Source organism: Camelina sativa, chromosome 16 (genome assembly GCF_030686135.1).
Source record: "Camelina sativa cultivar CO46 ecotype springtype chromosome 16, ASM3068613v1".
Lineage (NCBI taxonomy): Eukaryota > Viridiplantae > Streptophyta > Magnoliopsida > Brassicales > Brassicaceae > Camelina > Camelina sativa.
The window spans coordinates 7,923,034-7,939,794 of record NC_141895.1 but is presented as its reverse complement, the minus strand read 5'-3'; the positions used below and the strand labels follow the sequence as shown (position 1 = coordinate 7,939,794).

At 34.5% G+C, this 16,761-nt stretch overlaps 3 protein-coding genes across 3 annotated transcripts; 1 reads left to right on the top strand and 2 right to left on the bottom strand.

The window, feature by feature from the left end:
* The first annotated feature begins 5,605 nt into the window (after positions 1-5,605).
* LOC104750188 (uncharacterized) lies at positions 5,606-6,453 on the top strand. The gene has a single exon (XM_010471953.3). It carries the CDS (start codon positions 5,712-5,714, stop codon positions 6,249-6,251), a length of 540 nt encoding a protein of 179 aa, XP_010470255.2. The 5' UTR covers positions 5,606-5,711; the 3' UTR covers positions 6,252-6,453.
* Positions 6,454-9,579: 3,126 nt separating this feature from the next.
* LOC104750187 (GDSL esterase/lipase At1g58430-like) lies at positions 9,580-11,108 on the bottom strand. The gene is made up of 3 exons (XM_010471952.2): positions 10,335-11,108; positions 9,950-10,208; positions 9,580-9,870 (listed from the first exon to the last, which is right to left on the bottom strand). Exons 1-3 carry the CDS (start codon positions 10,944-10,946, stop codon positions 9,677-9,679), a joined length of 1,065 nt encoding a protein of 354 aa, XP_010470254.2. The 5' UTR covers positions 10,947-11,108; the 3' UTR covers positions 9,580-9,676.
* Positions 11,109-12,405: 1,297 nt separating this feature from the next.
* LOC104750186 (squalene epoxidase 1) lies at positions 12,406-15,762 on the bottom strand. The gene is made up of 8 exons (XM_010471951.2): positions 15,432-15,762; positions 14,664-14,775; positions 14,409-14,583; positions 13,955-14,123; positions 13,603-13,821; positions 13,231-13,506; positions 12,846-13,124; positions 12,406-12,760 (listed from the first exon to the last, which is right to left on the bottom strand). The coding sequence occupies exons 1-8, from the start codon at positions 15,681-15,683 to the stop codon at positions 12,638-12,640; spliced, it is 1,605 nt and encodes a 534-aa protein (XP_010470253.2). The 5' UTR covers positions 15,684-15,762; the 3' UTR covers positions 12,406-12,637.
* Between the last annotated feature and the right edge of the window lie 999 nt (positions 15,763-16,761).

The following is a 16,761-nucleotide window of genomic DNA, read 5'->3' as shown; positions in this document are numbered from 1 at the left end:
ACAAAACACACATCTAAATGATTAGATAAGTCATGGTCACACACTCACCTCTTAACAAAGAGATTCTGAACCAAAACGACAAGAAACACACCATAACAAGCTTCTCCCACGACCCTTGCCTCATATCTCAATTTCCACTGACAGATCTCACAAGAAACACCCACAGAAACCTCACAAAATGGTTTCTCCACGACTTCTCTTTGTCCTCTCTCTCGGGAACAAAAATGGCTAACCAAACCCCAAGTTCTCCTTATATACACGAGCCCTAGGTTTCCATCAACCAAACCAAGAGAATGAATTTTAATTAATTTTCGGTTTAACTAAATTCATGTTTATTTTAGTTAAACCAGAAGTCCTAGGTTTTTTGAAGTGTCGCCTCCTTTCTTTTGGTGGAGTGTCGATGTTGGTTGCTCAAAGAGTAAGAGAGAGAGAGAGAGAGAGAGAGAGAGAGAGAGAGTGAGATCTTTGGTCATGTTAGAGAGAAGGAAAATGAGCAGAATCGTTAGGGTTTGGGAGGAAACAGTTTCGACATATAACATTGTTGTCAAAGGTAACAAAATTTGGTAGCGTTAATCCCAAGTCTTTTATCGTCATTCTCCATTTTACAAATGTGGATTTGGATTTAAACTAGATGAGTAATTGACCGTTTCATGAGACAGTTCTCTTAGACGCGAATTGAGACCAACGGGTGTTGGAGGCTTGATTTCGGGTTCGTCTGAGATCTGATCATTACAAGATTTTGTTGGAAGCTTCAGAACGTCTATACAGTGCTTTTCACCAAAGGGATTGGAAAGTTAACGGTTCGTTTTAATTTCGTGGTTTCATCTGTGAGATTGTTCTTTTCTGTTTTTTTTTTCCTAGCAGTTTGGTTTCAATGTTTGTTTGTTGATGTGATTGGTTGTAGGAACAATTTTGTTTGTTCCTAGCAATTGGAGAGACTCTCTTCTGGTTGTAGTTATTTTCGTGAATCACCTTTGTTAAAGTGAGTGCGTGACCATGAGCTTATCTGAGCGATTAGGTTGTATGACTTGTTTTGTGTGATGATGTGTAGGTGTGGTGAATGTGTTATTGGGTTTTCTGTTTAATGGCTGGTTTGTTATATCTTATTTATGATTTTACTCTTGATTTTCTTGTGTGTATAGCTCGTAGATGGGAGGATCGCCTCACTAGGTTTTTATGGTAATACTCATGCATCTCATTCTGTTTTGGTGCAGGTAGAGGCAATGTATGACCGTGTGAGCATGGCAATGAAGAGGAAGAAGTTCTAGAGACTTAATTGTTATGCTTTGATTTCTACTAGGTTGTTAGAATTGAAATTATAATGTTAGAACCATGATTTAAGTTGCTAGCACTTGGTATATGATTCTGCTTATTTTGTGACTCGAGTTTTTGGATATTTAAATAAATAGTTTGGGTTATTTTTTTATTATTTAAAAACAAAAACGGGTTTGGTCGTTTTAGCATAGGACTGTAAGTCACTATTCCGGATTGGTTGAGCTATACCAGGTAGTCGTTCGATCATCGCTTCCATTGCTTCCAAGTGAGAGAATTGTTTGTGCTCGATTCCTGGCAAGCGTGCAGTATTCCCTGCTCCTTGTTTATTCATGTTTTCTTCTGGAATGAGATTTTCACAAGCATCCCTCGTGTCATCGTTTGTTTCATCATGTTCCTGACCCGGAGTTTCCAACAATTCATGCACCATCGAGGGTGTTTGAAGATTAGCTCTAGGTATCATGTTAAGATTCTACATTATATTGACTTGCATGTCGTGGAATCTATAGCTTGCTTCAGTAAACACTCTTCCTGCTGTTACGAGTGAAGCGTTTTCCTCCCGTAGCTTTGTCTTATCTGCTTCAATATGTGCAAGCTTCTGCACAGCATCGTTCAGCTTAGTCGTCAAGGCTTCAAGCTCACCAGCAACATTCACGGTGATGTTAGTCGTATCACCTCTGTTTCCCGCCATCTCACGTAGCTTACTCTAGAGCCCCTCCTTCTAGCGCCAATTGGTTGGGCAAAAATTATCGATTCGTATAGAGTCGACGGAAAACAAAACAAAAATAGTCGAATAGTATTTTTATTAATCAAAAAATCGATTGCAAAGTATAAGAATCTAGCGCATCTAGTCAATCTCTAAACCCTAGCCGCGTTTTAGATTTGAGTTGTGCGTCTTGTCATATCGTATCAAGACAACACAACTCTCTTTTTATAGAGAAACCTTGCCAACCCTAATCCCCGTGGGACTTTGGTTCGTATAAGCATCTCTTCACGAAATAAGGCCGTTTTTCCAATATTCCTTTTACAATATAATATTATTTTCTAATATTCTCTTGATGAGATCAACTTCAAATATTCTCTTGAAAATGTCATTTTGTAGTCGGTGCCGAGGTCTAGTTACGGCCCGTATTGGTTAGATGTTTATCGTTACGCCCCGTATTGGTTAGATGTTTGTCATTACGGCCCATATTGACTAGATGTTACCGTTAAGACCCATATTGACTAGGTATTTGTCGTTACGGCTCGTATTGGCTTGATGTTCTTCATTACGGCACATATCAACGTCATCTTCTAGAAGAATTCATATGAATTCTTTATTTATAGAATTTATCATATAATAGAATATATCTATTATAATTGATATGATTAAAATTATGTCCAACAACGAGCTAACTTGATACCCATTATTTTTTGCTTTCTTTCAGCCTTTTGCAATCAATAACTCAGTACAAAGGATAAACAAATACAAAGTCAAAGGATTCTTTTAACGTAAACCCCGCTGAGGAAAAATGGAACCCCTAGGTTGACCAATGAGAAAGACTTGGTAAGAAACCAAACGAATACACCACATAATCCATCTAATCTACTTACTGTCAAAACCCATTCGGCTTAACACCGTTTTCAAAAAATCTCATTAAACTCGGTCATAAGCTTTGCTCATATTGCTCATGTTTTTAACTGCTAAATTAGTTATTCAAACTATTTAATAACAATAAAATCCACAATTGTGTACTTCAGCAAACTCCCACAACTGCAACTAAACTCAGTCCTTTTAAACCAGGCCAGCTTAAGTGGTTTTACAAGATTCTAGGCAGGTAAACAAAATCGTTTTAGGCAAATTCTAGACGACTGCCTAGACGATAGATGTTATGTTATATGCATTAATTGGAACTATGCATTTTTATTAAATGTATTTTAGCAGTTTTAAACGATCATAGACAGTACTACGAAGTTCTAGGTGGTTCTATAAAATCGTTAATCAAGAGAAAATGTCGCACTCTGTTGAGGACTGGAGCCTGATGATCACTCTCTGGTGCAATATATTGTGATAAAACTTAACATCATGTTCTTCGTGAAAAGATTGTTGGCATCCCATGTTTACCAGTTAATTAAGATAAATCATTGATTGATTATATGTCTCGACCATAACGGACTTCAGCAATTCACAATTTCAAGATTCAATATTCGTCGAGAACTACAGGAATTTAGAAATTCACGAATGGGGTTTCTATCTCTAAAAATGACCACATGAAGATAGGTCTTGTAAGCCTTAACTATGTTTCTTGTTCTAGTACAAACACTTGAGCACGCTTAACTACTCCTAAACCAATTGTGGTTCAATTAGTCTTCCAGGTTAATGTCCTTAACCAATGCTTCAACACCATGAATGTCTATTGGGAAAACAGCCAAATATTAGTCAAACGCTTTTTCATACCTAAACTTCAATACCTTGCAAATAACAACCTGAACTATATGAAATGTTGTCAATTTCAACATATGCTCGAATGGTGTTAAGTTGGAGTTTAACGATGCAAACTCATATTACCTGTGACATCCACATAGCACTGAGACATACCAAAATAATGTCGTTTTGGTCATTTTTGGGTATGTTGTTGCAAGAAATGACCAAAAATGAAGTCCCACAACACACACAAAAACGATACCCCTTTTTGTCAAACGCTTTGTTTCTTGCCACAACACAACGTGGTTTGGATAAGTCTTACTATTACGTGAAACGCCACGGGTCGTCTGACTTAACATCGTTAAACTCTAACTTAACACTATTCGAGCAGATGTTGAAATTGACAATAATTGAGAGAACAAATTTAAATTTTAATATGGTTCCGGTTGTTATTTGTAAGGTATTAAAGTATACGTTGGAAAAAAACGTTTGACAAATAGTTGGAATTGATTTTGGCCATTTTCCCTGTATCTATTGAGTAATATTCATATTCATACTCTTCACTAATGTTTTACAATTTTGGTAAAAGTTAATTCGAGTGATTTAGTCATTTTTATCATTCAAGTGTTAGGTACATGCAAACTTTTGATAACAATCAATCATGCCGAATCCAGGAGTAGTGAGTGACAAATTGAATCCTAACTTAAACAAGAAGTTGAAATTTTATTAGAGATAGACAAGAAAAAACAAAAAAAAAAAAAACAGAGATAAAGAGAGTTGAATAATTCTAACAACAAAAATTAAAGAAGTGTTCAATGATTCATTTCTATACTGTTTGTTTTTATCAATGTATCCAAATCGTCGAATTGAACGGAACATTTGGGATTTTCAGTTGACTAATGGTTTAATTTGGGATTGTTTTCTAGCTAAAGCCACGTTCGTATCAAATTTTAAATGTCCCAAATCCGAATCAAAATTCAATTTTTATTTTTTTTAGGTAGATTAATTAACACATAACACAAGTTACACACATCCTTTCACAAAGACATGTTTTACACTTTTTTATACAAAATAATTTGTTTACCATGTTTAACGCACCTTCAACAATAAAAAGCTTAGTAAACAAAAGGTGCCTATGGTGTTTTTCACCCTTAAACTTTTTTTAATATACAACTAAATTTTATTTTATGTCGAAATATTCAGTTATTCTGAAAAACAAATGCCTATATAATAGAACTCGGTCCCAAGCATTGACTTATAGGATGAGTCTTTTATCAATTTCAACAAATTAAACCTTTTGATCATACTTTCGATTTAATTATGTAATTTGGACAAATTAAAAATTGTATTTTTGGTCAGTAGGTCATTTTCAAAAAAATGTCTCATTCAACTGTCTATTTTCAAAAATACTTTTTTAGATCTGAAAACTATAATATTTATACAAGATGGTTATTAGTTGGAGAACTTGATCCAAGTATTTATAGAGTTTTAACTTTTAAGGTATTTTATAAGATATTTATAAAGTTTACAATGTATTTATAAAGTATTTCTAATGTACTTATAATATTTTACACGCATATACACATATTTAAATAAACCTCATATTTTTATAGGCAAATTTAATAAAATTTTAGGGAATGAATATATTTATAAAAAAATATAATAAAATGAACATTTTTGCAATTTTCGTAAAAATATATACAAAATAGCTAATTTTCTTAAGATAAAACTTTTATTCGGACATCTATAATTTTAAAAGAAAAAGTGAGAGGATCGGATAGATGTAAAAAAAAAGCATTTCATTTCGCGTAACTAAAAGTTGACCTATCCAAATTTTTACTACAAGAAGTCCGTATCACCAAGTCAACAAAAAACCATGTTCCACTCGTATATCTTCAACACGTTATTATTTCCCCCTTTCTCAAAATTGACCTTAAACTATAATCTCTCTACCTACTTATTAAAACCATTTCATGTTCCAAAACCAAACCCATCATCATCATTATTACATCAAAACAAAACACAAGAACAAAAAATGGGAAAGAGAGGAAAAAAACATAACAGGTTCTTAAGAATCGTCACCATGCCTCTAAAAGTTCTAAGCAAAGCTCGTGATCTCTACATGAGAAGCATCACAGGCTGCGCAGCTCGAACTCACTACTCTTCCGCCGTAGACGCCGCCTCGGTTCCCTTTCCGAGAAGCCGGAGCACTTCCTCCGCCTTCTCCTCTTCCGCCTCTTCTCGGAGAAGATCTTCCGATTACACCTTCGACGATGATTATAGCGAGCTGATTAGAGCTGCTTCGGCTAGGAGTTTGGGTCATAAGAACGAGATTGACATGATCATTCACCAACAGCTTCAGCAGCAACAGCAGCAGAGGCAGAGGCAGGAGATTCGCGTTGCGGCGGTTGCTGTTTCGGGGAAAGACGGTTTGCCGAAGAGCTCGAGCGTAGGGATGACAATGGCTAGGATTGATGAAGAAGATGAAGAAGAAGGATCTATAAAGAAGGGATCTGATTTGTTATATCCTCGTAGCAGATCACATGCTGTTACTATCAGAGGATCAAAATTTTAATTCACTAATTAATTGTCATTATTAATTTTCTTTTCATCATAAAAAGTATAAGTTCTCGAAACTAAAAGGTAATTAAGAAGAAGAAACAAAACAAAAATTACGATGTCATGTACTTTTTAGTTATTTCCGTGGTTATGGAATTTTGGTGTAAAGTTTTTGTAAACAAAAGAAAAAAGTAATTACTGTCAAATATTTTTGAGAATCTAATAAGTTTCATTTTATATTTTTGGTAAAGGAATCTAGAGTTGAGAATTAAAAATTGACTAATAAATTAAAGTCAAAAAACATGCAGTCGAAATGGAAACAACATATATAAAAAGTTGAAAATAAAAATAATATTTACTTTCACTTTCAGGTAATGACCTTTTTCTTTCTTTGTAAAGTATTTCAATTTACTTTTGTCTACTTTTTTAGACAAAGAAAAAAAAGAAAGCAAATGACTCTGAAGTCTTTTTTTACCGTGATCTATAAAATATAAAATATAGTTCAATCTGTTGACCAAAATATATGATTTTTCTAGGAAATGGTGGACCAGAATCGGAATACAGGTGGTATAGAAACGGTATTTAGTATTTACTCGCCAAGAATATTATTAATAGGTTATTGGTTTTGATTGGTAATCTCTTACCGTTTTGGTATGGATATACCACTATGATAGTTAATCATAATAATGATATTAATTTTTTTATTAAAAGTGTTACTCTTAGCTGTTTTATATCTTCTATGTACTATTTTTTGTTTTTACAATTTTTCAATACGCGGTAAAAGATTAATTCTTCAGCTTACCATTTTTTGTACACTTTTATATACACCAATCGCACATATTATGATTGTCATTCCAAAAAGAAAGAATATGGATAGCAAACTAATTAAATTATATAAGAACATGTGGTGGAGAAGAGTTCTTGTCGGTTCTCTAATGAAAACATAGCACTAGGCTATATATATAGATGTCACGGTTCTTATAATCAATTTCATGGCTTTAATTTGTATCACCAAATTATGTGTAGTGTAATCTCTGGCTTAAGGCCTTAAGCAATTTAAATGTAGTATATATTCTTATGTTTTTTATTAATGATATATGAGTTCTATTATTAGAACCTATGATGATTGGTAAAGTTAGAAAAGCGACGTTGTAACGCCTAAACACGGAAAAATCAATTATTTATTGAATTCATGTTTTCTAGTTGCACTCAATTCTCAATACTTCATTGTTTACACAATCACACACACATGTATATATATATACTCGTGTCGACATGTGTAGTTGCACTTGCATTTAGATAAATATAACTTATATTTCATTTTATGCTACTTAACTTGTGTGTGCATAATAATCAATTGTTCTCTTCCGAAATATTAATTTTGCTTTCTCTTTATTGTAGCTCAAGTCATATGTTCACCAAACGTTTTTGCCGTATTAACAAAATGAAACTACCAACTTGTTATCAAAACTTCATTTAATGTCCACCAGCATATATTTGTGATGGACTTACCGATTACGTAGAGAAGGAACAAAAACACTAGTTTAATAGTTTATCTTCATTTTTACATTCAATTTAGTTATTAATTAATTTATAATTTTCTAAAAAAAATACCAAAAAAAATAAAACCTTAGGCCAACGTTTTCCAATGTTTTATTGATGTATCGTGTTTTTAGTTTCCTTTATCCTTCATATAATATATGTTTTGAGTCATTTATCGTATCTTTATTCGTTTTCATGTTTTTCAGTCCTTTCTTGAGTTAGTGATCATGTGTGAAGATGATATGCTGAATTTGAAGTCTTTTAGTTGAATTTGAATTTAACTAGAATAAAGGAGCATGAAGTGACTTTTAGAAATCTCCATAACATAAATGAATTATGAATTCTGGACAAGTATGTTGAATTATGGAGAAGTCTGATGAAATATATGGACAAATCTGCTAAATTCTGATAAAATCTGTAGATAAATCTGCCGAAGTCTAGAGAAGTCTGGTCAACTTTGCTGTCTTTCTTCCTGCGACACTTATTGTTTTTTTCTGAATTATTCTATTTTTATTTTTATTTTCTTTCTTTTATTTTAATTATAAATACCTCAAAAACCTAATTAGCAGAACACGTTTTTCTGAGTTTTTGGCTGCACTTGAGACTTTATGTGAGACACATTTTGGGATTCTAGAGATCCATCATCTTTGATAATTTGGAGAAAATTTCTAAACTCTTTCTTTGTTTATTTCATTAATCTATTATTTTTTCTTCGTCTATTTGTGTTGTTCAATTCAATATGTGTGAGTAGTATCATTATTGGGTTTTAGGGTTCTAATTAGGTGATTCAATGAATTGATATTTTGATTGTTGTTTGGAGTTCTTAATCCTTAGGTTCTTTGATTCACATTTTCTTAATGTTAGAATAGGGTTTATCACTTTATTCTAGATTCTAGGTTTTTCCACGCATCAAAAGTGTTCGATAGATTGTCTAAACAAATATGAATTAAGTAATGTATGTCTAGCCTGTGAAAGTTGATGTTAGAACGCATTGTGAACTTAATGAATTTTTTTGGTAATGCGAATTTGGCTAGGAGGTTGCAAATTAAAGTTTAGCAAACTAATAGTTGAGTTTAGTGATTAATAGTTGAGTTCTGAGTTTAGCAAAAAAAAATTCCAAATTTGGTAAGATCTTTAATACTCTGAACAAAGGATGCTTGAATATGACCACTTGAGTCAAAGTTTTTTGGTCTTAGGAGGTTTTTTCCTTTTTTTTTTTTTTTTTCGGAACTTTTTGAAGATCTTAAATCATACACAAACACTTGTTCAAACTCTTTTCTAGTTGTGGTTAACATTCGTGTTGAGACATGCTAGATTTGGGAAAAACACCCAATGAACTTTACTAGTACTCTAGGCTTGATAAAAGTAAAACACCCAATGAACTTTACTAGTACTCTAGGCTTGATAAAAGTAAAACACCCAATGAATATGTTTTAAACCAATGTTCAAACTTTTCTTTTTAAGACTTTCCCTCTCAAGTTTGAGTTCAAAAATGTTTAAAAATTTGTTTTCCCAAAACGGTATTCCTTTTTGTTGTCTTGATAAGGTTTAAAAATATTAGCTTAAACCAAGTAATCGCTAGATCATAAATGAAAGTTTCCGGATCCGATTTCGTTACTTATCTCGTCCATTTTTCATGCAGTTTGCATCTGCTTTCACATACAAAACTCCTTCAGTACCGTCCTTGTTGTTGACTGACTGACAGATTTTTATAATTAAAGTCAACTGATTTTTGAATTTTTTCAACAAATGGAATTGTCAACTGATGTCCTTTGTGTAATATCGCTAAATTAAAGCACCAGTAAGAGCCAAAGTTATAGTTGATTAACAAACGACAAGTCCACAAATAGTGGAATTATGAAACAAACAATTTGTTTCCGTTCTGCAAATCGTGATGACTTAACCCTTAATCCACCCACGAATCTTAGTATCAAGAACTTTGCCAATGTAACTATAGGCAGCTTCCGATGGATGTATCGAGTCAAAGAACAGAAACTCCGAGCGATTCTGACACATGGGAGAATAAGCATTACACATGAAGCTCGTCTCTAAGAACCCTGTTCCACAGCATCCTCTCGTCGTCTCTGTAAACCCTGTTTTAATCCCACATACGAGAATGCTATAAATCTCACAAGAATAACTTGGGGAACAAGAAAGGTCTTTGATGTATACCGTATTTGGTAGGGTTTTGGATCATGTCCATCATAGGTTCATAGACATTAGAGTAAAGAATCTTGCTTCCTGTAAGTGATGCTTCGATCTTAGGTAAGAGCTTCTGAAGTTTCTGATTGTATAAAACAGAGTCTCTGTTTTCTTGTTCCAAGCAAAACCTTAGGACGTTGCGGAATTGTGCAGTCATTTGAATCGGTAAACATCCCATTGGCGGTAAACCTCCAACCAAAAAATTCCGGCAACCTAGACTATAAAGCTCCTGCACACATACCGAAAAAAAGATTTGAGAGATGAACAAGACTGATTATAGAAAAATAGGTTAAAAGCGTTTAGAATCAGTTCCAAAACCCTAATTTCTTGTAGAGGAAATATCTTATGACGTTACCCGCACGAAATTGTTAAGCCTATGAAGCACAAAGTCTTGGTAATCAGAAATGCTAGGATACACGCGACGCCATGAGGGAACATCGTAATAATTCAAAATGAAATCATTAGGCCCTGCACTCACAACCACGAAAGCATTGTTTATGATCTTCATAGCTTTCTTGTCTCCTACGATACTCTTAAGACGAGCAATGTAACTCTTGAACATATTTGGTTGTTCCGAGACTCGAATCGCTTGTGTGATGAGACTGGTTTGGTCATCGTAACCGGCACCTGCTGATGCAAAACAGACTCCGGTCACAATTTCTTGGTCAGTGAGATTTGGTTGTAAGAAGGGAGGCACAAACTGTTTGATGTTGAGTTTGGTTGCGATTATGTCGGAGAAAATTTTTCCGTTTGAGAATCTTCCGTTTGGTGAGTGGCTTGGGAAATCAATGCCGTAAGGAACATGTTTAGCTCTGAAGATTGTTTGTGAAGGGTAATTGTTGTTGCCTGTGTCAACCGTTGAATCACCAAAGATTAAAATCGCTGGAAAAAGTGGTTTGGCGTTTGAGGGCACTAGTAGTGTTGTTGTGATGAAGAGAGTGATGGTTATGGTATGAGCAGTCGACATTTTTTTTGTTGATTTTTTGTTTTATTGATCTACAGAAATGTATTGTTTGGTCATGAATATATAGAGTTTTTTGTTGGTGATTTTTTTCACCTCCTGATTAGTGTTAAATAACAACTTTAACTAAATCATATTTGTACTTTGGAGTTCACTTATTTTTCTGCCTCTTAAAATGGTTGACCAATTTTGTGCAACTTCATTTGTACTTGGTTATGAAATTTATTACAGTATGTTTAATAAAGACCAATACAAGGGTGGACAAGTACAAAACAGAGATGACAAACATTTTTAGCTTCACCGAAGAAAGGGATCTGAACCTTCTGACTGACCGGAAGTAGAGACTCGAGAGAGTAACATCGGCGGATGCGAGAGGCACGACTTTGCGGCAAAGGCTCTGGATTGGAATCATCGTCAAAATCATTCAGAATCCAACTCTGCTTCCTCACCTTCGACTTACCTGACCTGTTACAAGTCTCCCGATATGCTCAAATCTCTGACGACAGGCTAATCGCTATTAATTGTTCTTCGCTAACATTAATTTCACATTTTTCACCAAACCTTTAGGTAGCATTAACAAAACGAAACTACCAACTTATTTTCATAACTTCGTGGTGCATTTACTATTTAACTACCCGCATATAAATGATGGACTTGTCGAGTTGTGTGGGATTTTTTTTTTCTTTTTGGTAACAAGTTGTGTGGGACTTGTTAAACCTACTATATATTTATGGCTCCATTTGAATTTAATCCTTGTCTGTTTTAAATCTACAATATCCTAACAAGTGATAGCAACATAGACCTATAAACGACTTCTGTGTTTTGTCATTTGCATATTACAGTATTACACACATGGACCACATGGTTTACATAATTGTCGACGGTTGCTTGTTTGGAATTAGATGAGGATGTAATAGGGTGAAATTGGTTACGATCACTCGGATCACCCGATAATTTTTTAAGCCCGGGAAGAGCCAACAAGTTTTAATCACTATGCAAGTTGGAATATCTTTGAAGTGTTGTAATCTAGTAATCGTTAAATACTAGAATTTACTTTTTAGAAGTGTTAAATAGATTAAGTTCGGTGACCACTCTAGAAGTAAACAGGCTAACAGCAACATTATTTTATTTATGCTCTGGCAGGTGTAGTAACTAGTAAGAAGACAAACACTACTAATAAAAGAAGACTAAAAGTGAAGGTCGAAATAATTAGGTTTCTATTTAAATGTAGTCAAAATCACATGTTGTGCATAATAAAATCTTTTAAAGCAACAATTTACGTGGCCAATTTTTTGCTCTATTTGCAACCCATCTGTAGAATTATGTGTATGTTAAGTTATTATGCACAACATGTCATTTTTACTACATTTAAATAGAAACCTAATTAAATCAAAACACAAACTTGCAGATGCTTACACACGAAACAAACAAGACTAAATTCAAAAATGGTTTTCACGGAAAAAAATTTTATAACGCAGAGACTTGGATAAATAAAAAAACATATGGTATACCTTTAGCAATAAGATACAATACAACGCATCAAAACCTATGTATATAAAAAAAAAAAACAGAGATAATCATTGCATTTTTGACATTTTTATACGTTTAAATAACACTAACACAAAAAAAACTCACGAGATGCAATTGCAATACACAACTTTCATTTTCTTTTGGATGTGTGACAGAATCAATCGGAACTATGAACATTTGGTTTCTCCTTTAACCGGAGGAGCTCTGTAGTATGCAGGTACAGTTGCTGGGAAAAACATCTGCCTAACTCCTTCCGCTTTTATTATCGGAAATATTATCCCCGATGCTCCCTGCGATTTTTCGCTTTATGCGTTAGGATCATACCGATACAACTAAAAAAATAGACTGATGAAAACTGAATAATGTTATTCGTACCAGTATCAATTTGGCTCCAAGCCAAATTCGTTTTGGGGAAGGGAATGGGATTAACAACCGTATGACTCCATAAACCGCAACCGCAAAGAAATGGCACACAAGTGTTAACGGTCGAGGGTTCAAACCCGAAAGCAGAGCTACTGGTCCACTTGTGCACATCCCTCCGAGGCCCAGATAATCGAAGCACGCTTCCCTCATCTCATTGTTTGCTTCATTGTCTGATGAACAGAACACTTGGTAAAGAGCATTGGCTAGGGTGTTAATTGTGGCTGCCACTGGCTGCAAGTGATCATTTTCAAACACTGGTCTTTGACAACAACAAAAAAACTTACACTATCTTGATTCTTATATAGACTAGAAATTAGTCTACAATTGATGTTTTTACCTTTCGCAGAGTGTAAAATGATTCGAGATATTTGCATAGACTAGCGCCGTCACTAAGATCACGTAGTGGTCTAAGAAGATTACGCAGGACAACAATGTCAGATAATGCAACTGTCATTCCTCCACCTGTTAAAGGATGACGCATGTTAAATGCATCTCCCATTAACAAAGCCCCTGGCGTAGGGTAAGGAGAAGCTGGCATGCTTCTATTTGGCATGGACTTAATGTTTCCTTTATCAACCGCAGCAATGAACGAATCATAAACCTCATGAGGCATCTAGACAAGAAGAGAAACACACAAATTTATTAACAGAGTTTAAGAAAAACGCCTTGAATAGAAGTCCACAGTGTGAAAAAAAAAAAGCTTCCATACCTGTGGAGCCACAACAGTCTTCAAATATTTTTTCATTTCACCATTTGCAATGGACGGCAATTTTTGGCCGGGAACATCGACTAGACACCGGACCTCTGTGCTACTAATTGGATACATCAAAATAGGTGATGGATCTGCTAAGACAACATGTCCATGGTTTGCATATGGAAGATTGCAATTCTCTAAGACCAAACCGACAAAACAAGAAGGCACCTCGACCTGTGAGAAGATAGCAGAGATATATAGTAATTACTTTTGAAGCTGATACAGTTTTTTTTTTTGCTTTTGTAAAATCAGCTGAGAGTAAACTCTGATACGAGAAAACAGAGATCAATATTAAACAGCATGTTACCTGAGGATTGCACAAAGAGCGACGCAGGTTTGAGAAACAACCGTCACAAACTATAGTCAAAGCTGCAAATGCTGTTTGTTCCTCCCCTGCTTTATTCTTATATCTCACACCTTTGATAGTCCCATTCTCTTCTAAAAGAGAAAGAACTGTTCCTTGCTCTAGCTGAACACTGTTGAGTATAGATATAAGTTGAAACAGTCATTAGCAGTACACAAAATTGCCTCGTATAAAAGAAAATCCGTGATTCAACCAAACAAGAACAATTTTAAGATAAGTGATTTAAAAACGATGTTTTATGCATTCATTATGTTTTAACACAAACTAATACTATTTCATAAAACTGGGATTAACACCTTGGAAATTCTAGTAAGTGTCTAGGTAGAGCAGGTGAAAAGGATAAAAGGCCAATAGGCTATATAACAACTGAAGGCATTTATAAAAAGAAGAAGCATACTTGGGAAGTGAAGCAGCTTTCTCCCGCATTCTTTGTATAAATCGTCCATTGTGAAAGCTCCTTCCTGATACATCTTCGTGAAACTTCTCCAAAGGATAAGCTAAGCGAATGCGTTTCCCATCCTTAAAAAGTCCATAACCATACACACGCTGAGCATCTATTCCCTCCACACAATCTGTATATACCACCCTTAACGTCATTTAACTAGTAAACAACTACAGAGCAAACTAGATGTCAACCAAATTTTTTACTTACCTTCAATTCCCAACTCTAGTAACTTAAGGTAACCCCCAGGTTGTAAAAGCTCCCCAACAATACGATCAGGCTCAGATAAATCTCTTTCAATCACGTGAACTCGTCGCTTATCCTATAACATCACAAAACAGAATACAATTCAGCACTTCTAGCACACTGAGACACATAAAAGTAGACAGCATATAAACCAATAGTAAACTAATTCTCCACAGGAACAACCATAACACATTTAACAACCTGCTCTGTAAACTAGTTTGTCCCTTAAAGTCAAAGAACAACAGCAAATTTTAACGTTTCCTGAAATCAAATAGTATTCGTTGACCCTGCTAAATAACCTCAAGAGCTCGTGCATTCCGCAAAACAAGTTGTTTTCGTAAAAACAAAATGATTCAAGTAAAAGGACAAAAAAGGTTTCGTGCAAAGACAAAATAGGTTTCGTGCAATGTGTCCAAAACGTTTAATATAAATCACAAAATAGTGTTGAGTTGACCAATGCAAATCTCAAGAACTCCTGCATTGGGTGTAAACCATCAAAATTGTTTTCAGAATCACTACTATGTAGCATTTCAAATCCAAATCCACGAAACCAGAACGAACACTGCTTCAATTCAACACAAACGAACACAATCTCAAATTCGCTTTCACTAAGAAATAATTAGCACTGCTTCATTCCTCATAACACCGAAATCAAAATCCTCTAAAACCATCCCTTCTCCTAATTACGAATCCTTAAAATTACGCTTTATCAAAATTATTAATAAAACAGACCTTTCCAAGAGTATAAGCAAGAGCAGAACCAGCAACACCAGCACCAACAACAATAACATCAGCAACGGTATCTCCGGTGATATTAACAGATCCGACGTCTGAGGTGACGGTGGAGACGGTTCGATCGTGACGACGGATACTATTCCGCTTCGGCTTCAATAAAAATCCGTACAAAACGAAGACGGAGGAGATGAAAAGAGCGGAGATCGATAGAGGCGACGAGATCCAATTCCATAAATGTGACTCCGTCATCGTTTTGGTTTTATCAGAGATTTTTTTGCTTTCTGCGGAAACAACGAGAAAAGAGAAGAGGTGTGTGTATGTAATGCAAGTAAGTAAGTGTATGTATATATATTTTTTATTTTATTTTTTTCTATTTTTGTTTTTGTTTTTTTGGAAAAAGCTAAGTTAGTTTACGCTGGCAAAGGTGGACAATTTTGTCATGTACATCCTAATTTTATTCGTGTTGGTAATCTCAAAACTAGTAACGATAAAAGTTGACTAATCGCTAGGTAATTAAAATATTTAACAACAAATATTGACGTTACTTTGTTGTTTTTTTTTATCACGAATTGCCACCACTGGAACAGTAGGTTATATTGGGCCACCTCGCAAAAATAGTGGAAAGCCCAATAAAGCCGAATTGAGAATCCGTTACAAAACTGATCCGACAATCCGAGTTACTTAAACTCGAAAACCGACACAAACAAAACTGATCCGAAAATTCTGAGCCGAATTTAAAACTCACAAATTTCAAATATTTAAACGGATCCTAAATTTCAAAATTCAAAAAAAGCCAAATCCGAACCTGATCTGAACAGATACCCAAATATACTCATAATGTCAATATATATATATATATATATTTATATTTGTGATGATACTTAAAAATATTTGGATTTTGAATATTCTTGAGTATCCGACAATCAAAATGATCTAAGTGCGAATTTACCGTATATGTAACTGAGCAGAGGCTAGCTCATGTAATATCCGAGCTTATGCTGCTGAGTTGAGGGAGCTAGCTCATTTTTACACCCTTAAGCATAATCCTTGGAATTATATTAAATAATAATGGTAAATTAGGGTATAATACTGCAAAAACGCAATCTTTTACTAGAGAGTCTATTGTGGTTACTGAGTTACCTTATTCGGATGCGGAAATATATAGAAATTAATTACCATGCTTTGATTTTCTGTTGGCAATCATATCTCTTTTTGTTATTACTTTTAAATGAGTTATAATGACGTTGACTCAATACCATGAGACTTTAATTAGATTTTTTTCAAGGTTATATATATTAGTATGTTGTTTGGAAAGCAGATTAGGATC